This window comes from Vulpes lagopus, chromosome 10 (genome assembly GCF_018345385.1).
Source record: "Vulpes lagopus strain Blue_001 chromosome 10, ASM1834538v1, whole genome shotgun sequence".
NCBI classification, from domain to species: domain Eukaryota; kingdom Metazoa; phylum Chordata; class Mammalia; order Carnivora; family Canidae; genus Vulpes; species Vulpes lagopus.
The window spans coordinates 40854879-40881002 of record NC_054833.1 but is presented as its reverse complement, the minus strand read 5'-3'; the positions used below and the strand labels follow the sequence as shown (position 1 = coordinate 40881002).

Sequence of the window (26124 nt, the reverse complement as noted above, 5' to 3'; positions counted from 1 at the left end):
TATTATCACACATATTTTCAGATAACTTCTTTATAGAAAGAATAGATAGAGCATGCTTGTCAGTTATAGAATTTATCTCTATCAAAGTGGAGTTTCAAAAAAACGGAATCTTAAGTGAGAATATCCTTATGAATACATTGGACCAGTTGTTTTATAAGTCATCATTTTTCCCCTACACTATCCCAATCTCTTGAGGTTTTATTTCTTAACAGTCCTTTTCTTTCATTTTTTTTTTTTTAAGATTTTATTTGTTTGAGAGAGCAAGAGAAAGAACACAAGCAGGGGGAAAGGGGAGAGAGAGAGGGAGAGGCAGCCTTCCCCCTGAGCAGGGAGCCTCACACGGGGCTGGATCCCGGGACCCTGGGATAATGACCCAAGCTGAAGCTAGACAGATGCCCAACTGACTGAGCTGTCCAGGTGCCTCAACAGTCCTTTTCTTCATGATATTGTTGCTGTACTTCAAAGGGATGGAACATTCTCATTAAGTAAAACAGAGTGGTACTACTGTCAGTACTTGTCTTAAATGTTAATACATTTTAATAGAAAGGGTCAATTTATCTCCCCACGCTATGTTCTTTTTTCCATTTCCTCTTTCTCTGCAAAGAACTTATGTGGCCATAAGTTACAAGATAGTTTGTTTTTCACTATTTTGTGCAGTAAGTTCATCAGCTGGATTCATTTGAAGAGGTTTCTGTTTACCTCATATTCATATAAAGGCTACTTTTGGGATCCCTGGGTGGCGCAGTGGTTTGGCGCTTGCCTTTGGCCCAGGGCGCGATCCTGGAGACCCCGGATCGAATCCCATATCGGGCTCCCGGTGCATGGAGCCTGCTTCTCCCTCTGCCTGTGTTTCTGCCTGCCTATCTCTCTCTCTCTGTGACTATAATAAAATAAAAAAAAAAAAAAAATTAAAAAAAATTTAAAAAAAAAAAATAAAGGCTACTTTTTCCTGTTTTTTTTTTTTTTTTTTTTTTTTTTTTTTTTAAAACACAGAGGCAGAGACACAGGCTCCATGCAGGGAGCTTGATGCGGGACTTGATCCCTGGACTCCAGGATCACGCCCTGGGCTGAAGGCAGGCACTAAACTGCTGAGCCACCCGGGGATCCCTAAAGGCTACTTTTAAACGCTGTCTTGTTTGATCTGTAGAAGTGGTGATTGCAATTCCTCTCAGTTGTATTTATCTTTATACTCTAGAAGCTAAAACAGGAACTATAATAGCTTCTTTAATCTTTAATGTGCCTATGTATTGGTGATGACATAGAAATCTTAGTCCCTATTAGCTGAAATTATACCCAGAAAATGTAACTATTGTTTTAGGCCTGAGGTACAAAGGTATGTTGGCTTTTAGAATAGGACCTGAGGGAGGGAGAAAAGAACTGACACTGGTCTTGAACTTCAGAAAAAAAACAAAAACAAACACAACAACTCTGACACTGCATACTGAATCAGCATTTGATTATGGGAAAGTTGTGAGCAAAGAGAAGAGAAAGATGGAAGCCATAGAGTAGAATTTGTGGCTACTTAGATGTAGATGTTTGGCTTTAAATGTGATAAAAAATACTGAGTTAAAGTGCCACTGCTGGAACTTAAGAAAGAAAAGATTTGTCTTCAGGATATTTTTTAAAAAATGGAAGAGTTGTGTTCCTTTGTAGATCTCTGGAGAGTAGTTCAAACATACTGTATGAATTGAAGTAACTGCTGACAGAATTTTGCAAAGTATTGCTTACCTTGTTATAAGCCTAATATCCATCATACCTCATTGTTCTAAGATTACATGTTTAGACAGATTCTGCTGATTAAATTCAGTCCTCTGCACTGCAGACACTCAGCTATAAGCCTATGGCCTTAAAGTGTTATTGAACAGAATTTCAACTCAGATCAGTTACAAAATGCTCTGACCCTGTGGGCTTTTATAGATGCTTAATTTCCTTCTAAGAAGTGTGATGCTTATGGTGCACATCTCTGGTGGTTTTCAGAAATGTAAGCTGGCTTTTTTGGGGGAATGCATCCTTAAGCAGGGAAGTGTCTCAAATTGATTTTCAGTATCTATTTCAGTCAGCACTTTGAATTGCTCTTACAGACCTGGTACCATTATATCCTTGTGGTCAATAACTTTCACTTTTCTTGTGGCTTACTTCACATATTAAAATAGCTTTCTGTCCATTATTATATTGGTGTGTTTATTTTATCTCTGATCCAGCATAATGCTGGACACTTGGTAGATCTGACTGGAAAATTATTTGAAAAGATGCCGACATGGCTCAAGTCATCCCAGACTCACTTGTCCCCACTTTAGACTTGGTTTAAGAATCAGCTCTCAGAAGTTCCTAAGACGGCAACCCTTCACAACTCTCTTCTCATAGGCTGCTTTGTTTTTCTTCAGAACACTTTTCTCCCACCACCTGATGCTCTCCCATGGGAATGTAAATGCCATGAAACCAGGAATTTTGTTCACTGTTGTATCCATCCCTAGTGCTTAGCAAGCACATATTAGGCACTTGGTGTTTTCTTAAGGTATCATGAAGGTTAGAAATTGTGCCAGATGCCCTACAGGATAGAAATACACATTAGAAATGGATTTAGCTCTTGTGTACACAGATTACTCAAATACAGGATGGGTTCAGATGGCCTGAGAACTTCAGCGAATACGCTGTGGGTATTTTATTGGCTTACTGCTTCTAGAAGGTTTCTTAGGAAATGACATTTAAGTTGCGTCTCATTTCAGACTGGGGAAACAGATAAGCAGAGGCTCAGAGATGGGAAAGTGAGTAAGGGTAATATGTATAAAAAAAGATGACATATTCAGTTTGGCTAGGAAATACTTGTGATGAAGTAAGAAATTAGAAAGGTAGGTTAGATCCAGATCAGTGGAAAGCCTTCTAATCAAAGCTGAGTTTGGATTTTGTCTCACTGGCACTTTGGAAATTGTTTTTTTCCCTCCTTAAAAGGCGTTATGTGTGGCATGATTGGATTGGCATAGGAGGAGACTAAAGACTGAAGTTTGTTATTATTATTATTATTATTATTATTACATTTTTAATTTTAATTCCAGTATGTTAGCAAACGGTGTTATATTAGTTCCGGGTGTACAGTGTGGTAATTTGACAGTTCTATACATGACTCAGTGCTCATTGTGATCAATGGACTCTTAGTCCCCTTCTCCTGTGTCCCCATTCCCCAACCCTCTCCCCTCTGGCAGCCATCAGTTCTCTAGAGTTAAGAGTCTGTTTCTTGGTTTGTGTGTCTTTTTTTTTTCCTTTGCTCATTTGTTTCTTAAATTCTATATATGAGAGAAATCATATGCTAGTTGTCTTTCTATGACTGACATCACTTAGCATTATCCTCTCTAGCTCCATCCGTGTTATTGCAAATGGCAAATTTTCATTCTTTTTATGGCTGAATTATATTCCATTGTATACCACATTTTCTTATCCATTCCTCTGGACACCTGGGCTGCTTCCATAGTTTGGCTATTGTAAATAATGTTGCTATGAACATAGGGATGCATGTATTCCTTTGAATTAGTGTTTTTATATTTTGGGGGGTAAATAACCAGAAGTGTGATGACTGGATTGTAGGGTGGTTCTATTTTTAACTTTTCTGAGGAACTTCTATACTGCTTTCCAAGTGGCTGCTCCAGTTCAGTTCCATTCAGCATCCTCACCAACACTTTTTTCTTATGTTGTTGATTTCAACCATTCTGACAAGTGTGAGGTAATATCTCCTGATGAGTGATATTGAGCATCTTTTCGTGTTTTTGGCCATCAGTATGGAAGACTGAAGTTTGAATTGTAGAGTAGGTGGGGGAAGTTAGCGAGGAACTTTTATTAGAATAATAATAAAATTTACAGGTAGGAAGAGAACAGTGGTCAGCAAATTAACAAATCCCATATGGAGAATAAGGAAAATGGAAGAAACCAAGATAACTCTAAGGTTTTGTGGCAAGTAGATAAATGGTGTCGTCATTAAAGAGAACTTGAAGAAAGAACAGATTTGAGAAGTAAGATTAATTTAATTTTGAACATGTTGCTTTGAGGTGCTAGCATTTGAGTGGAGAAATGTGGTTGGCAGTTGGAGAGCTACCAATGCTTAAGATTTGGGAATCTATTGCAGAGTAGTTTCTGAAGCTTGACATGAGAAAGAAGAGTCAAGAGAGTACATGGAGAAAGAAAGTAGCAGAGAGCATATTCTTGGGAAATAGCTCTGTTAAGAGAATAGGAGGAGGAATGCCTGGGTGGCTTAGTGGTTGAGCATCTGCCTTTGGCTCAGGTCATTATCCCCGGGTTCTGGGATTGAGCCCTGTATCATGTTCCCCACAGGGAGCCTGCTCTCCCTCTCTCCCCCTCTCCCCATGTCTCTGCCTCTCTCTCTGTGACTCTCCTGAATAAATAAATAAAATCTTTAAAAAAGAGAGAGATAATAGGAAAAGCCAGAGAAAGACAAAAGAACTAGTAGGAGAACCAAGAGAGGACAACATTAGAGAAACCAAAGAAAGATATATTCAGGATGATGTTAGAATCCAGAAAAAGCTCTGTGGTAACCTTAAGAGTGTGATATATATCTTTCTGATCATATCATACATTATTCTGCTATACAGTTTAGCATAGTTCTTTAAAAAAAAAAAAAATAGGGCAGCTCGGGTGGCTCAGTGGTTTGGCGCCTGCCTTGAGCCCAGGGCCTGCCTGATCCTGGAGACCCGGGATCGAGTCCCATGTTGGGCTCCCTGTGTGGAGTCTGCTTCTCCCTCTGCCTGTGTCTCTGCCTCTCTTTCTCTCTCTGTGTCTCTCATGAATAAATAAATAAAATATTAAAAAAAAAACTAAGTTCTTCTCTTTGCCTATTGTGGGGCTCAAAATCATGACCCCCTAGGTCAAGAGTCTCATAAGTCCACCTCCTGAGCAGTGAGGTGCCCCCTTCTGTGATATATTCGTGGTCTTTCCTTTTTTTGTTTCCTCTTGGATAAAATAGTAAAAGTTCTAACAAGCAATAATTGAAGGATCTCAAAGTACGAGGAGGAGGAGGACAATGGTTAAGGGAGCTTAGGGATTGGTAAGTGCTTGTCTTCTATCTCACACTTTTTTTTTCTATCTCACACTTGATCTACTTAGCATATGAATCGCTTTAGACTGTCTTCAAAGAATATCACTTTTGTAGGTGCTTTCCGAAAACAGGAAACTAGAAAGAGCAACTTGCTAAAGTGCAAGAAGACAAATCTTAAAAAACTGAAGGTGATTTGTTGAAAGCTGACTGGAAAAATTTCAGTAGCATTTTGCACAAGAGTCAGGGCTAGAAAGACTTGGTTACTTTGGTGCAACATTTTATATAGGAAAGACAAAGATGAGACAGATAGTGACTCTCCTGTATAACCTAAAAAAGAAAAGAATATTTCCGTGAAAGAGAATTTTTAGAATTTGATCATGAATTGACTTGAAATTTTATAATCCACTTAAGAGAAGAATAGACTTGAAAACATAAATATTAATGATTAATGAAGGGGAAAGTAAGTATAGTTGGTAGCTGGTTTGGCATATAACCATATCTGAAGCATCTGTCTGTATTTTGCTCTGTGTGACAACACATTAAAGATAAGAAAGATAACTTGATTAAAGAATATACCTAAAAGAGACTTCATCTGATGTGTTAAGTTGGTACTGTGTGGCATTTTTTTTTTCATTGTATTACAGTTGACACACAATATTACATTAATTTCAAGTGTACAACATAGTGATTCGATAACTACATTATTCTATGTGGAATCTTTATGAGGTTATCAGAATGAAGCTTGCTAATTGTTAAAGCATAGCAGCATATGTGCTTAGGTAGAAATTGTCACAGGGTTTGAATATATAGCCTTTCAGTTTTGGTATGGGAAGAGTTGTTTTGGTAAAAAACCCTCTTTTTAAGGTCTGATTTAAGTGAAAGTACTTGTTAGGTCTGGATATTCAGATTGAGAATTATAATTTAAATTATTTTTTAATTTGGAAAAATATTACAATTAGCTTTAAAATCCAGAATAGCTTATGCAAAGCGGAAATAATATATTTTGCGCTTTTTTTTTTAAAGATTTTATTTATTAGAGAGAGTGTGAGCTCGAGCTGGAAGGGGAAAGGGGAGAAAGCTGGAAGGAAGGGCAGGGGAGAGGGAGAAGCAGGCTCCCTGCTGAGCAGGGACTTAAGGCTCCATCCCAAAAGCCTGGGATCATAACCTGAGCCAGAGGCAGATGCTTAACCAATGAGCCACCCAGGCACCCCAGTATATTTTGCTTTTTTTTTTTTTTTATTTTTTTTTATTTTTATTTTTATTTTTTTTTTTTTTTGCTTTTTTAACATTTCCTTTCTTTTGTAAGTGAATGGTTATGTCAACGTACACGTTTGTACTCTTATTTGTTGAGTCTTATATGTCATCCTCAAAAAGTAGATCTGTTCATGTTAATACTCAGAAGCATTAGGCCTGATTAATCTGAGATTAAAAGCCTTAAAACATATTACTGTTAAAGTTTTCCTGTTTACTATACATTGTTTTGAATGGAGGGAATAGGAGTGGACCTAGTGAATTCAAGTCTTCCCTCTGTTAAATCTGCATTTTTTTTATGTGATGTTAGACCAAAACCAGTTTCTGAAGCCCTTTTTTTGAACAAAGATAATATCACAGGGTAATTAATAGTATCAAAAGCACATCCCTTCCTCTCTCCTTTCCTAGTTTTATATATATATCTCGGAATATTTTCCAGAAAGTTTATTTGAAGAGGTTCTTTGTAAATATATGTTCATGTTAATTACACTCCTAATAGGGTGAATTCAGTACATCTAAAATTAATTTTATGTGTTCATTGAATTCTTGCACTTCTGATCCTTTGTAGGCGAAACCTAACCAAATTGTCCCTGATCTTCAGCCATATGCTGGCAGAACTAAAAGGAATCTTTCCAAGTGGACTCTTTCAAGGAGACACATTTCGGATTACTAAAGCAGATGCTGCAGAATTTTGGAGGAAAGCTTTTGGGGAAAAGTAAGTCTCAAAATAATGAATTTGGTTTGTGTATTTTTTTGAAGTAGGCTCCAAGCCCAGTGTGGAACCCAGTGCAGGGCTTGAACTCCTAACCTTGAGATCAAGACCTGAGCTGAGACCGAGTCAGATGCTTAGCCCAGTGAGTTGCCCAGGGGCCCCTCAAAATAATGAATTTGAAATATAAAGAACCAAAGCCTATGTTATGGCCTTCTGTTTATTTTTTTTAAATCTTTTATCTAATATTTAACTTTTTTTTTTTTCAAAGTAAACTCTAACCCCAATGTGGGGCTTGAAATCACAACCCCAGGATCAAGAGTTGCATGGTCTACCAAGTGAGCTGCCAGGCACCCCTGTTTATTTTTTTAATTAATGAAATCATGGGAAAGCATAGAGAAAAATAATGAATATGTGTGTACAGTAGGCCTCCCCCTCATCTGCAGTTTGTCTGTCCATGGTTTCAGTTACCTGAGGTCACCTGTGGTCCAGAAGCAGATGATCCTTCTGATGTATTATCAGAAGGTCTGTAGTGGCCCTGACACTTAGGTTGTAATGCCTGTGTCATTCCCCTCACTTCATCTCGTCACATAGGCATCTTATCTCACATCATCACAAGAAGGGCATGTGCAGTACAGAAAGATACTGTGAGAGACAAAGCCTGCATTCACATAACTTTCATTAACAGTATATTGTTTTAATTGTTTTATTAGTTACTGCTGTTAATCTCTTACCGTACCTAATTTATAAATTAAGCTTTATCCTAGGGGTGTGTGTATAGGAAAAACCATAGTATATACAGGGTTTGGTACTATCTGCCTTTTCAGGTGTCCACTGAGGGTTTTGCAAAATATCCCTTGCAGATAAGGGGCACTACTCTACCTAGTTCCCCGTGTGTGTGTGTGTGTGTGTGTGTGTGTATGTGTGTGTTTAAAGAAAGCTTTGCAGGTTCAATTGAAACACATGCTCTTTGACTATTTGTCTTTCCCCATCTATTCTTCTGTTAATTGATGTTTTGGTTTTACATTATTGGTGCTCACAAATGGTGCCACTTGAACAAAATTATAGTTGTCTTCATATGCAAGAGTTTCTTCACAGTTACATGCCTAGGAACGAAATAGCTGAATCAGGGGGTTTCATGTCCTCAGCTTTGCCAAATATTGCCTAATTGCTTTCCAGAGTGGTCATACCAGTTTAGATCCCAGTAGCTCCACAATCTGGCTATCACTGGTAGTGTGAAGTGGGTATCATATTTTGCTTTATATTCCTGATGACAAAGGAGATTGAGTACCTTTTCACAATTGTGACCAATTGGAATTCGTATTCTGACCTGCTGGGTCCTGTTCCTAATTTTGCCCATTTTCCTACTGAGTTACTTGTCTTTATCCTGTTGTGAGATACTCATCATCTATTAGTTGCCTACGTTACACATACCTTATCGTAGTGTATGGCTAGTTTTTCCACTTTGTTATATTTTCTGACATATGGAAGTTTTAAATTACATAGATTTATGAATTGAGTTTATGCTGTTAAGTATAAATATAAATGTTCTTGTCTATCCTCTTGATATTTTGGATCTGACGGGATGAGCACTGGGTGTTATATGTTGTCAAATCAAAATTCAGTAAAAAAAAATATACAAAAAAAAGGAATGGTAAAAATAGCAATACAACTTTTTGGTTGAATATACAGATCTTAATGTAAATTGCCCTTTAAATGCCTTCTTTTTAAAAATATGTTTAAATGTAAAATATAGAATAATTAGTGATTTAAAAACCTAAAGAGGATGGGAATAAATTTAACTTTCTTCCTTTTAACTTAATAACTTCATTAGAAAAGAGTTCGGAATGCCACTTGAGCTCTTAATTTTTAGGCAATGAGTATGTAAACTTTTCAGAGGCAGTGAGCTTGTATTTAAAGATCTTGAGAAAGAGAAATCCCATAGTATCTTGCGCTGGCCTTATCTGGGGCTTAATCACTCTTATGTTAATAATTTATTCCTCCTCCCTATCAGAACTAGATTGTCCCTATCAGAACTAGGTTCTTCCTGCGCCTTAAGCCTATTTCCTCCTGTTTTGACGTTTTGACTTCTTCAAAGAACTCAGAATGTTTTACATGCTTTTAAAAAGTTAATTAAAAAAAAAAAAAGATTTTATTTATTCATGAGAGACACACAGAGAGAGAGGGAGAGACATAGGCAGAGGGAGAAGCAGGCTCCCCGAGGGGAGCCCGATGTGGGACTCGATCCCAGGACCCCAGGATTGAGACCTGAGCCACAGGCAGATGCTCAATTACTGAGCCACCCAGGCGCCCTAAAAAGTTAGTTTAAACGTAAGCTTTTCAGCTGGTGAAGGCTTGGCCACAGATTACGTTTATTATATAAAAAGAGTAATAATCACCTCTTTCTTGCCATGTTCCTCTATAGGGAACAAATGTGTGAAGAAAGATGAGAAAGGGGATTACTTTGCGACACATTGCCAAAGAATAGTGGGAAAAGATTTCTCTGTTCCTAATTTACTCATTGGAAAGTTAAGAAATACATCATTTACTCTCTTTCTGTTCTCAATCCAAAATACAGCTTGGCTTTGTTAAGAGAATTGAAATTGATATGAGACCTTTTTTTTTTTTTAAGATTTTATTTATTTATTTATTCATGAGAGACAGAGACAAGAGACATAGGGAGAGGGAGAAGCAGGCTCCATGCAGGGAGGCCAACGTGGGACTCGATCCCAGAACTCCAGGATCACGCCCTAGGCCAAAGGCAGGTGCTAAACTTCTGAGCCACCCAGGGATCCCGATATGAGACTATAATGTGGCTTTTTTTTCTTGGTTACTCTCGCAATGCTCAGAATTGTCTGTATCTCACTCTGTGCCTTCCCTCCCACGCCTGCCCCCCACCCAGGACAATCGTCCCTTGGAAGAGTTTCCGCCAGGCCCTTCATGAAGTGCATCCCATCAGTTCTGGGCTCGAGGCCATGGCTCTGAAATCCACTATTGATCTGACCTGCAATGATTATATTTCTGTTTTTGAATTTGACATCTTCACACGACTCTTTCAGGTAGGATACTAAAAAAGAGTTGGCTAAATCACTTGCTACTTTTCTGAAGAGAGAACTCTTTATGAAATAACATTGGGGAGTTGGCATATTATATTAAAGTACTTTTAGTCACTGGAGATTATAAGCAAAAAACCCCTCACAGGTCCAATTTTATCTATTTATTGGTGAAAATAATAACTATATGATCTGCTTCCCTCCCCTCACATTTATAATCTATCTTTGTTAGTGAATATTCTTCTTGTGCATCATTGTAGAATGTCCAGAAAATGCGCTTAATATGATCTATATAGTTAGTTTCCTGTTGTTGGACGTTTATGTATGTTTTCAACTTTTTCTATTGAATTGAAATTCTTTGTTTTTTTTTTTTTTTTTGCATTGAAATTCTTGACTTATTATTGACAGGCATTGATGTTTCAGAAAGAATTCATTTATATCTTTCTGTAAAGGTAATGTGTGTGTGCCAACTTGCACAAACCTTTATCGGCAACTTCTTAGTTGTACATGTATGCCCTGCTGTTTGTCTTACCTGTTTGGTGTTGTTTAACCTCACTGCTGTTGGTTAGAAGTGCTTTAAAATGTCTTGAATCTCATTTTGTAATGAAATTTCTTTAAGCGTTTAATTGTTTCTTATTAGCTTTTCTAAGTTCTTACCTCTCAAACATATTTCCCTCAAAGTGACAATAAATGGAGAATCGAGATTGTTTTCCTTCTGTTCTTCATTGCTCTGAGGATGGCGGGATGCCTTGAGACATGTAGTCTGATTGAGCTCTTGTTCCCTTAGCCCTGGTCCTCTTTGCTCAGGAACTGGAACAGTCTTGCTGTAACTCATCCTGGTTACATGGCTTTTCTGACATATGATGAAGTGAAAGCTCGGCTCCAGAAGTTCATTCACAAACCTGGCAGGTCAGTGCCATGAATCAGAGAGTTTTTTTCTAAATGTTATTCTTTTGTGACCTCTGCCAGGATGGAGGATACATGATCTTGGATTAGGTCTCCAGTGGCCACGTTGCTGGCACTAGGATTGATGTCTCTTTACCAGAGGAATTAACTTATTCAGATCTTATGATTTGATAAATGCTTTCAAGCCACTTAAGAATTAAGCTTATGTGTTTTTTGCTTTTGGTCTAGAGTCATTGTAGAATCTATTATTGATGGTCTGTTTGATTTTTTTGCCTCTGTCTTGCCTTAACTCCTCTAATATAAGCATATAAGAGGTTATGTTCATCTCTGTTCTCAGTTACATTTTCCGGTTGAGCTGCACTCGTTTGGGACAGTGGGCTATTGGGTATGTCACTGCTGATGGGAACATCCTCCAGACGATCCCTCACAATAAACCTCTCTTCCAAGCCCTGATTGACGGCTTCAGGGAAGGCTTGTGAGTATCTGTGTTTGCTACTTGCTGGACTCTAGAAATATGGGGGTTGTTATAAAACTGAATCATCAGTGACTTGATTCCAGGTGTCTTCACAGTTGAAGATACAAGAAACATATTAACAGGTTGTATTATTTTGACCTTCAGGTTCTGTAGGACTTTTGTTGTTATTTAAAAAAAAAGGATTCTTCGAGTGAGATGATTTTTCTCTGGTGCTTTAGTTATTACCATGAGTAAATGGTGTCTTTCTCCTTTTCCAGATGTTAACTTATTTTCAAATCTGTATTCAAAAATATGCCAATTAGCAGAAAATGTTAGCAGTTACTTAAATAGCCCACATTAGAGTGATTAGATGTTCTAATAACAGCAGGCTCAGTGGCCTTCATCTGCCCTAAGTGTTTTGGTTTGGCACTATTTCTTTAGGCTTCGGGTTTTTGTAGTGTATGCTGATATTCATGACTAGGTTATTTATTCCAGAATTGTTATTCCTTTGGGAACTCAAATTGAGTATCACTTGGTAAACACTAAAAATACTAGCAGTTGACCAGCTGTCAGAAAGCTACTTGTGTTTTGAAGCAATGAGGAAAGTCCGTTTTCCATTATCCTTCATCTTCTATAGCAGCATTGGAGCTGAAGGGGGTGTTTCCCTAAACGTCAGCACCACAGGCTTCCTAGTAGATGATCTCAGGGGCTTCTTGTTACATTTCTTTAAATTGGTATCTCAGGGTATTTTAAGTCATTGGTCAAAAACAAATGGTGTTTAATAAGAATTTGAAGGAGATGCCTGGGTGGCTCAGTGGTTGAGCATCTGCCTTTGGCTTGGGGCGTGATTCTGGAGTACTGGGATCGAGTCCCACATCCGGCTTCCTGCAGGGAGCCTGCTTTTCCCTCTGCCTATGTCTCTGCCTCTGTCTCTCATGAGTAAATAAATAAAATCTTAAAAAAAAAAAAGAAAAGAATTTGAGGTACTTAGGTGGCTCAGTTGGTTAATTGTCCAGCTCTTGACTTCGGCTCAGGTCTTGATCTGATAGTGAGATTAAGCCCTATGTCAGGCTCCATGCTGGATGTGGAGCCTACTTAAAATAAAATTTAAAAATAAGATAAATTAATAATTTGTGTCTATCCATAGATTAAAGTAGGGATTGGCAAACTATGGCCCGCAGGCTAGTTGTTGTGGTACAACCTGGACCTAGTATAGGCTTTCCTTTTTATTTAATTCATTAATTTATTTAGATTTATTTTAAAGATTTTATTTATTCATGAGATACACACAGAGGCAGAGACATAGGCAGAGGGAGAAGCAAGCTTCCTGTGGGGAGCCCCATGTGGGACCCGATCCCAGAATCCTGGGATCACATCCTGAGCCAAAGACAGACGCTCAACCACTGCCACCCAGGTGCTCCAGGATTTCCTTTTTAAAGTGTTATTAAAGAAAAAACACAGAGCCTAAAATTAAAATATTTGGCTCTTTATATAAAAAGTTTGTCAGCTGTTGAGATTAAAGATAGAGCCTGTGGCATTGTGGCCTAGAGAAAAGAGTATCGGTGTTTGGAGAATATCTTCTTGGAACTGTTTTGTGTTATTTTGAAGTGTTAGTAAGATTTATCTTTGACTTAATGCAAAGTTGCCTATTATTTGAGTGAGAGTGCATGAGCAGTGGGAGGGACAGAGAGGGAAAGAATTTGAAGTAACCTCCATACTGCATGTGAAGCCAGTGATGCAAGGCTCAATCTCACAACTCTGAGATCATGACCTTAGCTGAAATCAAGAGTTGGATGCTTAACCGACTGAGCTCCCTGGGCACCCCCAAAGATGCCCTTTTATATGAGAGAATTCCTAGATAGTACTTATCTGTATTAGCAGGCAATTATAAACCGGCTTTAGTAAGATCCCAAGGCTGGTTACTCTTTTTACAGCTATTTGTTTCCAGATGGACGGAATCAGAATCCTGACCTGACAGGCCTATGTGAACCAACTCCCCAAGACCACATCAAAGTGACCCAGGTGAACTTTGTTTTACATCACAACCATGTCTCTAGAGGCAAGCTTTTGTATGTACTTTATACGACTGGCAGTAGAATTGTACGAAGTGATTGGAACCCATAAGTTTTAAACCATTGACTGGATTAGTGAATTTATGTTTATGTGGTTTCTCTAAAGAACTTAAAGTAGGACCAAGACTGAGTGCTTTCTGTTTTAATGAGAGAATATTGGCCACTGTTTGGCACTTCCATGCAAGCAAAACTTAGCCTTCCTGGTGTTCACACTTAGGGTTGTAATCATTTGTTCATTCACCAATACCTGCAGTGGACTGAATAATCTCTTCAATTTTTTTTAATACAAGGAACAATATGAATTATACTGTGAGATGGGCTCCACCTTCCAACTGTGTAAAATATGTGCCGAGAACGATAAGGATGTGAAAATTGAGCCCTGTGGACACCTCATGTGCACATCCTGTCTTACGTCCTGGCAGGTATGGATCCAAACCATCTTTCAGCTTTTAATCAGAATTGGGGATTATGTATCCTTTACAGAGAGAAAGGATGGTCTGGTCTGTGGGGGAGTTTTTAAGCTTCTAATTTCTTTTTTCATCTTCAGGAAATGTATTTCCTAGTGGACAAATATTGGCCAGTACTTTCAGATGTGTCTGTTACTATCTACTGTTTGCTCTGCAGGAATCAGAAGGCCAGGGCTGCCCTTTCTGCCGATGTGAAATTAAAGGTACTGAGCCCATTGTGGTAGATCCGTTTGACCCTCGAGGAAGTGGCAGCCTACTGAGGCAAGGAGCTGAGGGAGCTCCCTCCCCAAATTATGAAGATGATGACGATGAACGAGCTGATGATTCTCTCTTTATGATGAAGGAACTGGCTGGTGCCAAGGTAAGACTGCAGGTTAAGAGAGTGGCAAGTTTTTCATTGTGGGTTTTGTTCTAAAGGAATAGAGCACTCGAATGACACCCAAACCACAAGGAATAATAGCAGTTAACACTTACTGAACATTTGTTGTGTGAGAGATGCCATGCTAAGTACATACCTTATTTTGAGTCCTATAATCCTGTATTTGTATATACTCCAATAACCCAAGAGTAGGTACCCTTATTCTCCTTTAGCAGATGAAGAAAAGAGGGCATGGCAAGTTTAAGGAATTTGTTGAAAATCACGTAGCTGCAGCCAGACATTCCAGCTTCAAGGCCGATGCTTTTGTCTGTGTCTTAGGATTGGGCTTTACTCATTTCATTGGAGAGAATGAGAGGGGTTAAGACAGTGGGGCCCTACTGTGCTGCTGTGAATAGAATCTGGTGTTCTGGTCTAATATCCTACCTGGAAAATGAGATTGTGGAGAGGAGGGGCACCGTTAGTAACCAAAGATACGGTGACCAAAGTGGCCGGAGGATGGTAGGAGGGACCACATAGAAGCTAAACAAACTGGAAAGGCCACAGTAAAGAGAGGAAACATACAGCCTAAGAAAGGATGGGGTCAAATTCTGTAACATCAGTGGGGAGGGTAAAACTGGGGTCTATTCACCAATTGGAAGTAATGCAGTCCTTGAAGATTTTAGCCAGTACAGGGCAAACAAAAGGTTCTTTTTTTTTTTTTTTTTTTTAAAGATTTTATTTATTTATTCATGAGAGAGAGAGAGGCAGACACACAGGCAGAGGGAGAAGCAGGCTCCATGCAGGGAGCCTGATGTGGGACTCGATCCCGGGTCTCCAGGATCACACCCTAGGCTGAAGGCGGCGCTAAACTTCTGAGCCACTTGGGCTGCCCCAGTTTTATGTTCTTTACATGATTCCTGTCTGTTCACTCATGAAAATTTATTGGTAGCTCCTGGAATATTAGGAAAACTAAATAAGAAGATAAGTGATTTTTCATGAATGTATTTATTTGAAATTTAAATTATACTTTTCATGAGATTTTATAAATGAATAATAATTGTGGAGAAACAGGCATCACATTCACTGTTGATGTGGGTACAAAATAGCCCATCTTTTGAAAGGACAATTTGACATCCATCAAAATTTGTTATGGTCACAGTTTGAACTAGCTATTCGAATTCTTAGGATTTATCCTGAAGAAATACTTGGGTAAGTGCACAAAGAAGTGGATGCTGTTGTTCTTACAACATTATTTGGAATAATGAAAAATTAGAATCAACTCACACGTGCAGCAGTAAGAAATTTTGATACGTCTGTATGTTTGTATTCTGTTGCTGCCATGTAAGTTACTACAAGTTTAGCAGCTTAAAAAAAATACAAATTTATTCTGTTACAGTTTTGAAGGTTAGAAGTCCAACATATGTGCCATCAAGCTAAATTTAGGGTGTCATCAGGTCTGTAGTTCTTTCTGTAGGCTCTAGGGGAAGATGCATTTTCTTTTTCATTTGGATTTGGCAGAGTTTAGATCTTTGCCAGTTGTAGGATTAAGGTCCCCGGGTCCTTGTTGGCTGTCAGCTCATAGTATTCCCAGCTTCTAGTTAGTGGTCAGCCCTACTCTTACGCTCCTGGACTCCTTTCTTCCTCCTTCAGCCTTATCTCTCATGAGGTTCTCTCCTTTTAAGGATTAGATTGGATATGTCCAGGTAGCCCATGGTAAATCCACCATCTCAAAATCTGTACCCCTACTCACATCAACGAAATTCCTTTTACCAAGTAAAATGACATAGTCACAGTTTCTGAGTTTTGGGGTGTGAATGAAATCTTTGGACTGGAGGATAGGGAATCATTCTGCCTACTGTGGTCCACATGATGGTATGCTCTGCAGAATGAGTTCCATTTGTATTCTTAAGCAGAAAGCTGTCTAATGAGTACTAAATTTAAAAAATAATGGCATACTTCACCTTATTTCAATAAAAGATTGGTTATAAAATTTTTTTAACATGCATAGGGAGAAAAATTGACTACCAACTAAATTGGTGTAATTTAATTTCTGAGGGTACAAGTTTAGAGGACTTGAATTTTATGGGATATTTGAATGTTTTACAATAAAACTATTTTTGCAAGGTGTTCATTATGCTGGGTAAGTGGCTCTGAATTGAGTGCTGTAACTATTGAGTGGAATAAGAAACCTGAGACAAGGCCTGCAAGGAGCTAGTAGTTGTATTTGAGAAGAGAACATGCATACAGGTGAAACTATTTAACGCCGGCAGGCAGCATACATTATTTTAAGTTGTTGGGTATACACTCTAAATGCTGTAGGACTTAAAAGAAGAAAATGAACTCTTTTACGTAGCTAATCTGTATGAATGATCTTAAATTTACTCCTTTAAATAAAAGTAATAAACGTACACTGTAAAAATTTAAATAGAGAAAAAACAGCTTTGTGTATTTTGTGCTGTCATTTGTCTAGTCTGTATTTTATTTAGTCTCTTAATGGACTTTCATATTGTTTCTAGACTTATACAGACAGGAAATGCTTTTCAAGTCTGTAGGGTAAATTCCTAGCAGTGGAATTGCTGGATGAAAGTGAATGTACATTTGAACTCTTTGATGGAGGAAAGGGTATAATTAGGGGAGGGACACATGGGAATTTCACAGACAGTGCTACTGCATTTCTTAGCTGCATGGGAGGTACTGTGTGGGTGTTTATTATTCTTTGTGTGAATAAAATGTTTTTTTAAACTAACTTTTGAGTAGATAACTAAAATTTATCCCAAATTTTTTGTTGTAAAATCACTCCTAAGGGCATATGAGACTAGGGGAGTGCCTGTTTTGTCACATTCTAGGTAGCTGTTGTTTGGGGCTTTTTGTTGCTGTTTTATTTCAATTTGTTTTTAACACAGTGAATCTACTTATTACAAAATCCAAATGACAAACGCATATGGATTTTTTGGTAAGTGTAAAAGACTTGCTAGAAGGCTGGCAGAAACCTTGGCTCCCTGCCTCTGACGCCTTCAGCTCCTCTGTGTGCCCCACTCAGATTTGTGGGTTCTTAAAACCCACCTTTCACACCATACACTTAAACCACTTTTCTCTTGTCTCATCAGCATTAGTCATCTGTTTACTTCAGGTGTTGTAGAAAAGGATTATCTCCTTCCTACACCATATCTCCCCACTATGGTTATTTATTCGTAATATGTATTTGCCTATATATTCCATCTGTATTGCTCTCTAGTATAGAATGCAAATGCCAAGCAGCATTTTGTATGAATTATGCATGTCTCTTGATAGCTTGCTTGGACAAGGTTATCAACCATTCATCACCCTGCTACAGGCATGGAAATGGGAGAAGGTTATATATGTATTGCATGTATAATACAGGTAATACATGTATTCACCTAATTTGGCACCTCATTTTTTAAGAACACAAATTGATAGGAAATATTAATCCCTTTAAATTACTGAATTGAAATAACATTTCTTCAGAAGGACTCGAGATACTTTTTAGTGATAGTGTTGATTCTTTACCTCTTAAATGTCTATTTTTTCTTCTATCATAATAACTCACGGAGAATTTTTCATCTTTGATCTCTTTCATTGTTCCATGCCTTAAACATTATTTTCCCACATGATTTGTTGAGAGGTTAATGTCTGCTGCTTTTTTGTTAGACGAGTTTCTATTTTTAATCTTGAAAAGATTTTTTTCTTTCTCTGAAGATGAGGAGGTAGAAAATTGTAATATTTGTTTTCAGTTGTAAGCTAGGAAGCTTTTTATAGCACAGCCATTTCTAGATACTTGCCTGTAGCTTGCATCTGCATGGTATTTCTGTGATTGAGAGTGCCCTCTTATGGTGACACAAAGAATTCAGGAGGTCTGATCCATTGGCAGTTTACAGTCAGGGTTCATATAGCACTTGCTGTCTGCAGCTTTAGGAAGAGTTGAAAGACGCTCCTCTCTCTAACAAGAATCACTTACTATAAAACTGTATTTTATATCAGGTGGAACGGCCTCCTTCTCCATTCTCGATGGCCCCACAGGCTCCCCTGCCCCCGGTACCACCACGTCTTGACCTCCTACAACAGCGAGTGTCTGTTCCTTCTAGTGCTTCTGGTCTTGGAACTGCTTCTAAGGTAAGACATCCATTTCTACAGTTTCCTGATTCTTGGTTGTGCCTTAGTGGGGTCTTTTGTTTTTCGTTTTTAGTTATGGGTTTTTTTTAATTAGTGGGTTTTGATTGATTTGCTTTCCTCATGCTTCCACAGGTAGCTTCTGGCTCTCTTCATAAGGACAAACCATTACCAATACCCCCCACACTTCGAGATCTTCCACCACCACCCCCTCCAGACCGACCATATTCTGTTGGAACAGATACCCGGCCTCAGAGACGTCCCTTGCCTTGTACACCGGGCGACTGTCCATCCAGGGACAAACTGCCGCCTGTTCCCTCTAGCCGTCTCGGGGAATCATGGCTGCCTCGGCCAATCCCCAAAGTACCAGTGGTTGCTCCAAACTCTAGTGATCCCTGGACCTCTGGTAGAGAATTAACCAACAGGCACTCACTTCCATTTTCATTGCCTTCACAAATGGAACCCAGAACAGATGTGCCTAGGCTTGGAGGCACATTCAGTGTGGATACTTCCATGGTGAGTCCTGATTTTGACATTTTTAACCTATTAACAAATATTTGTGAATGGCATTTAATGGGTCAGAATTTTGTGATAGGTTTTGTGCAGGATTCAGAGACAATAAAACATAATCCCTCAAGAAGTATATTAATAGGGCAAATAAGGCATATTTGTAAATATCGCTATAAGTGTGCGTGCATATATTTGTATTTATGGCTGGATTCATGTAGTATAGATGAGTACTATAGATAGGAAACATTTAAGTTTTAGAGAAAGGAGAGATTATTTCCAAATAGAGCAATCATGAGAGCTTTATAGAATGAATGGCATCTGAATTTGACGTGTTCTTTCGAAGAGAATAATGTTAAGGTCAGAAGCACACTGACACAGATGCTTGAGGTGTATCGTGGAACTAGAAGTAGTTTAATTTTTTTTAAATTTTTATTTATTTATGATAGTCACAGAGAGAGAGAGAGAGAGAGGCAGAGACACAGGCAGAGGGAGAAGCAGGCTCCATGCACCGGGAGCCCGACGTGGGACTCGATCCTGGGTCCCCAGGATTGCGCCCTGGGCCAGAGGCAGGTGCCAAACTGCTGTGCCACCCAGGGATCCCTAGAAGTAGTTTAATTTGAATGAAGCAGAAGTTTTATGTATGAGAGGAGGGGAAAAAGTAGAAAGGGGTATTAGTACTAGATCAGAGGACCCTGAAAATCCCATCAGGGTCAATAAAATTTGAATTTTGTAGGAAACAAGAAGCATTTCAAGGTTTTAAATTAATGGAGTGACATGAGCAAAATGATGGTTTACAGAGATAAATCTCGTAGTAGTATGCAAAATGGATTGCTAAGACAGTAGGTTGAAAAAAGTGTGGTAGTTCATTGTATAAGCATGAGATAAGGGTCCAGACCTGGGAGTGGGGAGGTATATTTGTTCTTTTGTTGGTTCGTTTATGTGCTCCAAAGAAAATTCTACCCTCACAAAGTTTACCTTCTAGTGGAGTAAAAAAAATAAGCATGGTAAGTTAATAAAACAAAGGGAATTGGATGCTGATGAGTGCTATGGAGAAAATTAGGGATAAAGGGGTGTGGGGACAGTTGGAGTTGGAAATGGGGGGGCATATGGAGGAATGGAATACCATTCTGAGCAAAGATATGGAGCAGTGGTGAACTCAAGCCATGCTGATTCTCAGGGAGACCATTCCAGAGTGAAGGGGAAACAGGTCAGTTTGGGAGAGTATGAGGAAGGATGGAAAAAGGGGCTTATATAGCTGGCGCTAAGTTAGTGTGAGGGAGAATGCTCCAGTGCACATTTTGTTGACCTGCTTTCTCTTGCGTATGTGAGCAGTGTTATTTCTTACGTGCAGGAGAAATAGTTAAAGGTTAATTAGCAGTATAACGAAATAGTAATACTGCCAGCCCCCTTCAAACAGAAAAAGGGGGAGAATAGGGGACACCTGGGTGGCTCAGCAGTTAAGCATCTGCCTTCGGCTTGGTGTGATCCTGAAGTTCCAGGATGGAGTCCCAAATCGGGCTCCCTGCAAGGAGCCTGCCTCTCCCTCTGCCTATGTCTCTGCCTATGTCTCTGCCTCTCTCTGTCTCTGTGTTTCTCATGAATAAATAAATAAAATCTTTAAAAAAAAAAAAAAAAGAACAGCTTGTGAGCAGTTAGGTTGAATTTGGTGTGACTCTTAGATGAAGTGCATATGTCTTGGTTACAAAAAAAGGGGGGTGGTAACTTACATATAAGTGGCATTAAGTGATAGGCCTTCTGATTCGTGAGAATAAATTAGGTCGAGCTTCCTGATGACCTCACTATAGAGAGAGGTAAGTCTTATAGAATTAAAACAAACAAACAAAAAAAACCATTTCTTTGGCTCTTTTTAGATCTCTGTCTTCGTAACCCTTACATTTAAACCTTTTCAGAGCCTGAAAGCAGCTCCACTTTTGGTCATATGTCATAACCCCTAAGTGTGGCATTGGGAGTAAGGCCTGTGTTTGTATTACTGTTCTTGTTAATTTTGAATCAGAGAAGTAAGAAGAGATACTGAGCTATGTTAAGAAGGTTCTTCTTTCCCACTTTTCTTTCCAGAATGTGAATAACAGCCCACTAGCAAGTTCTGAGTGTGAGCACCCCAAAATCAAACCTTCTGCATCTGCCAATGCCATTTATTCTCTGGCTGCCAGGTAAGTACTACAGCTTTGTTTCATATGGTAGATAGAGTTGGTACTGTTAAACAGGTTGCTCACAGAAATTAGAAAACCCAGAGTATAGAGAAGAAAATAAAAACTGATCCATGTTTGTATTGGTTTAAAATGAGATTTTCTGTTTTGATCTAATTCTTTGTTTTCTCTGTGCATGTACATAGATCAGCCTTGATGGGCTTAACAATTTTATTAATCTTCTCAAAGAAGCAGCTTTTGTTTCGTTGACTTTTGTAAAAAAAAAAATCTTTTCTTTACAATTTTTAATTCTTAGGTATCTGCTTTATGTGTGTGTGGTAAAATACACATAAAATACGCCATCTTGGGTGCCTGGGTAGCTCAGTTACTTAAGCAAGCGTCCAACTCTTGATTTCAGCTCAGGTCATGATCTCAGGGTCATGAGATCCAGCCCCTTGTGGGGCTCCACGCTGGGCTTGGTGCCTGCTTGGGATTCTACCCCTACCCCTACCCCTCTCTCTGTCCCTCTCTAAAAATATACATATATGCCATACGGTTTAGTAGTACTAAATATATTGACATTATGCAACCATCACCACCATCCATGCTCATAGCTCTTCATCTTGTAAAACTGAAACTCTGGACCTATTAAACAGTAGCTCCTCATCCTGCCCCGCCCCTGGCAGCCATCATTACTTGTCTTCAGGATTTTAACTGCTCTAAATACTGCCTATAAGCGAAATCATAGAGTGTCTTTTTGTGACTGTTTTATTTTATTTTATTTTTTTATTTTTATTTTTTTAAAATTTTTTAAAAATTTTTATTTATTTATGATAGTCACAGAGAGAGAGAGAGAGAGAGTCAGAGACATAGGCAGAGGGAGAAGCAGGCTCCATGCACCGGGAGCTTGATGTGGGATTCGATCCTGGGTCTCCAGGATCACGCCCTGGGCCAAAGGCAGGCGCCAAACCGCTGCGCCACCCAGGGATCCCTTTGTGACTGTTTTAATTCACTTAATGTTCTCATCCATATTGTAGAATATTGCAGAATTTCCTTCCTCTTGAAAGCTGAATAATATTCCAGCGTATGTATATAGAGTAGCACCCCCCCTTATTTGCACAGGATACCTTTCAAGATCTGAATGCCTGAAACCAAGGATAGTACTGAACCCTTATGTGTATCCTAAGTTATTTTCTGTATATACATACATACATGGTAAAGTTTTAATTTATAAGTTAGTCATAGGAAGAGATTAACAACAATAACTAAAAATAAGACAGTTATAACAATTTATTATAATAAAAGTTGTGTGAATGTGGTCTTTCTCAGAATACGGTACTGTACTTATTTTTCTTGTGGTGATGTGAGATGATAAAATGCCTGTGTGATGCGATGAAGTGAGGGGAATGACATAGGAGTTGTGACATAGTGTGTTAGGCTACTATTGACCTTCTGATAATACATCAGAATGAGGGTCATCTGCTTCTAGACCACGATTGACTGTGGGTAAGTAAAACCACAGAAAATAAAATTGCAGATTAAGGGTGACTACCGTACCACATTTTGCTTATCCGTTCATCCGTGGGTGGACACTTGGATTGCTTTCACATTTTAGCTCTTGCGTGATGCTGCTATTGAATGTGGGTGAACAAATTCTCTTCAGGGCCCTACTTTCAATTCTTTTGAATATATACTCAGAAGTAGTATTCCTGGGGCATCTGTGGCTTGGTTGGTTAAATGCCTGCCTTCGGCTCAGTTCCTGATCCCAGGGTTCTGGGATCGAGTTCTGCATTGGGCTCCCTGCTCTGTGGGAAGCCTGCTTCTCCCTGCCTCTACTTGCCACTCTCTCTGCTTGTGTTCGCTCTCTCTGTCAAATGAATAAATAAAATCTTTAAAAAAAAAAAAAAAAGTAGTATTACTGGATCTTACAGTAATTCTATTTTTAATTTTTTGAGACATCATCATACTGTTTCCCATAGTAGCTGTACCATTTTAAATCCCCACCAACAGTCCAGTGTTTAACGTGAGCCACCTATGCCCCACCCCCAAACATTTGTTATTTTAGGGGTTTGGTAGTAGTCATCCTAATGGGTTTGAGATAGTGTCTCATTGTAATTTTGATTTGCATTTCCCTGATGATTAGTGATGTTGAGTATCTTTTCTTTTTTTTTTTTTTTTAAGATTTATTTATTTATGATAGAGAGAGAGAGAGAGGCAGAGACACGGGAGGAGGGAGAAACAGGCCCCATGCTGGGAGCCCGATGTGGGACTGGATCCAGGACTCCAGGATCGCGCCCTGGGCCAAAGGCAGGCACCAAACCGCTGAGCCACCCAGGGATCCCCTGTTGAGTATCTTTTGATGTGTTTATCGGTCATTCACATATCTACTCTGGAAAATTGTCTGAGGCATTTGCCCATTTTTTTTTCATTTGCCCATTTTTAAATCAGATTGTTCTTCTGTTTTAGGGTTTTAGAATTTCTTTGTATATTTTGGATGTTAATCCTTTGTCAGGTATGTGCTTTGTGGGCTGCCATTTTACTCTGAGTAGTTTTTTTTGATGCATAAAATTTAAAAAGTTATAGAAGCTGGGGCGTCTGGTTGGGTCAGTTGGTAGAGCCTATGACTCTTGGTCTCCTGGTTATGAGTTCATGCCCCATGTTGGGTGTAGAGGTTACTTAAAAATAAAATGTGTAAAAAGTAAATAAAAATTTTTTATGAAGTCTATTTTTTAATTTTATTTTATTTACTTATTCATGAGAGATACAGAGGGAGAGAGAGAGAGGCAGAGATACAGGCAGAGGAGACAAGCAGGCTCTATGCAGGGAGCCCAATGTGGGACTCCATCCCAGGTCTCCAGGATCACACCCTGGGCTGAAGGCGGTGCTAAACTGCTGAGCCACCCGGGCTGCCCTGAAGTTGTCTATTTTTTTTTTCTTTGTTACGTGTGCCTTTGGTACCATATCCAAGAAATTGTTGCCAAATCCAGTGTCATGAAACTTTTGTCTTACAGCTTGTCTTAAGATTTTTAGTCTTACATGTAGCTCCTTGATTAGTTTTGGGTTTTGGCTTTTTTGTTTTGTTTCGTTTTGTTTTTGGAGAGAGGAAGAGGTGGGGAGGGCCAGAGGGGGAAAGAGAGAGAAAGAGAATCTTAATTAAGCAGGCTCCATGCCCAGTGCAGAGCCTGATGCAGGACTCAATCTCACAACCCTGAGATTTTGACCTGAGCTGAAATCAAGAGTCAGATGCTTAACTGACTGAACCACCCAGGCATGTAGCGTTAGGTAAGGGTCTAGTTTCATTCTTTTACATGTAGATACCCAGTTTTCCCCTCACCATTGTTGAAAAGACTGTTCTTTCCCATTGAATAGTTTTGACATCTCCCCGCCCATTTTTTAAAAAGATTTTATTTATTTGAGAGGGAGTACAAGCTGGGGGAGAGGCAGAGGGAGAGGAAGAAGCAGACTCCCTGCTGAGCAGGGAGCCCCATGTGGGGCTCAGTCCCAGGACCATGGGATCAAGACTTGAGCGAAAGGCAGATGCTTAACCAGCCCTGCCACCCAGGTGCCCCTATCAGTAGTGTTTTATAGTTTTTATTGCATAAGTCTTTCACCACTTTAGTTAATGCCTAAGTATTCTTTATGATTCTGTTGCAGTTGGAATTGTTTAAATTTCCTTTCCCTATTGTTCATTCTGTATAGAAAGGTGACTTTTGTGTGTGTTGAACTTAGTATCCTTTTACTTGCAGAATTCATCTTTTAGTTCTGACACCCTTTTTTTGTGGCATCTTTAGGCTTTTCTACATATGAGATATCATCTGCAAACATAATTTTTCTTCTTTTCTGATATGGATGACGTTTATTTCTTTTTCTTGCCTAATCTGGCTAGAAATTCCAGTACTGTCTTGAGTAGGAATGATGGAAGTAGACATCCTTGCCTTGTTACTGATCCTTCAGGAAAAGCTTTCAGTCTTTGACCATTGAGTATGATGCTTGCTTGCTATAGGTGTTTCATAGATGGCTTTTGTTATGTTTAGGTACTTTCATTCCTATTTTAGTTGAGTGTTTTTGTCATAAAAGGGTGTTAAATTTTGTCAAATGCTTTTCTGCACCAAGTGAGATGATTGTGTGTTAATGTGCTATATTTATATTAATCTATATGTTAGTTTTTTATATTGAGCCATCCTTGCATTCCAGGTATAAATCCCACTGATATATATATATACTATATATATACCTATATACTGCTGAATTTTTTTTTCTGGTATTTTGCTGGTGAACTTTTGCATAAGTGTTCATAAGGGATATTGGTCTGTTATTTTCTTTTAGTGTCCTTGTCTGGCCTTGTTTCATGACTGTGCCATTCTCAGAATGAGTTAGGAAGTGTTCCCTCTGCAAGCTTTTGGAGCTATTTGAAAAGAATTGGTATTTGTTTTTTATTAAATGTTTGGCAGCATTCACCAGTGAAGCTGTCAGGTACATGGTTTTTCTTTGTTGGCAAATTTTTGATTATAGGATCAATCTCCTATAAGTCTATTCAGATTTTCAGTTTTTTGTGTTTTAGTCTTGATAAGTATTTTTTTCTAGGAATTTGTCCACTTCATCTCAGTTATACATTTTTTCTGGTATATAATATCCATAGTACTCTCTTTAAAACCTTTTTATTTCTATAGAATCCGTAGTAATGTCTCCACTTTAGTTTCTGAGTTTTAGTAATTAGAGTCTTCTCTCTTTTCTTAGTCTATCTAGGTAAAGTTTGTCGGTTCTGTTGACCTTTCTGAAGAACCAACTTTTGGTTTCATTGATATTTCTGTTTTTTTTTTTTTTTCTTTATTTACTTCTGCTCTAGTTTTCATTGCTTCCTTTCTTCTGCTAACCTGGGGTTTAGTTGGTTCAGTTGCTTAAGTTGAAAAGTTAGGTTGATTTGAGATCTTTCTTGATTTTTTTTTTAAGATTTTAATTTTTTTAATTTATTCATGAGAGACAGAGAGAGAGAGGGGCAGGGGCAGAGACACAGAGGAAGAAGCAGGC

General features: G+C 38.7%; 1 protein-coding gene and 1 non-coding gene across 3 annotated transcripts in view; both read left to right on the top strand.

Annotated features, from left to right (window-relative positions):
• CBL (Cbl proto-oncogene) overlaps positions 1–26124 on the top strand; it is a 79342-nt gene that overhangs the window by 40267 nt on the left and 12951 nt on the right. For both annotated transcript variants that reach the window (XM_041770225.1, XM_041770224.1), the window contains 10 exons: positions 6861–7007; positions 9904–10060; positions 10842–10963; positions 11298–11435; positions 13349–13436; positions 13777–13908; positions 14111–14314; positions 18311–18442; positions 18575–18955; positions 21026–21120. In XM_041770225.1, coding sequence (XP_041626159.1) covers positions 6861–7007; positions 9904–10060; positions 10842–10963; positions 11298–11435; positions 13349–13436; positions 13777–13908; positions 14111–14314; positions 18311–18442; positions 18575–18955; positions 21026–21120 — 1596 coding nt within the window. The remainder of the gene's footprint in view (positions 1–6860; positions 7008–9903; positions 10061–10841; positions 10964–11297; positions 11436–13348; positions 13437–13776; positions 13909–14110; positions 14315–18310; positions 18443–18574; positions 18956–21025; positions 21121–26124) is intronic.
• Positions 20239–20368, top strand: LOC121501076. Its single transcript, XR_005990514.1, has one exon. It is a non-coding gene; the product is annotated as a small nucleolar RNA SNORA19 (small nucleolar RNA).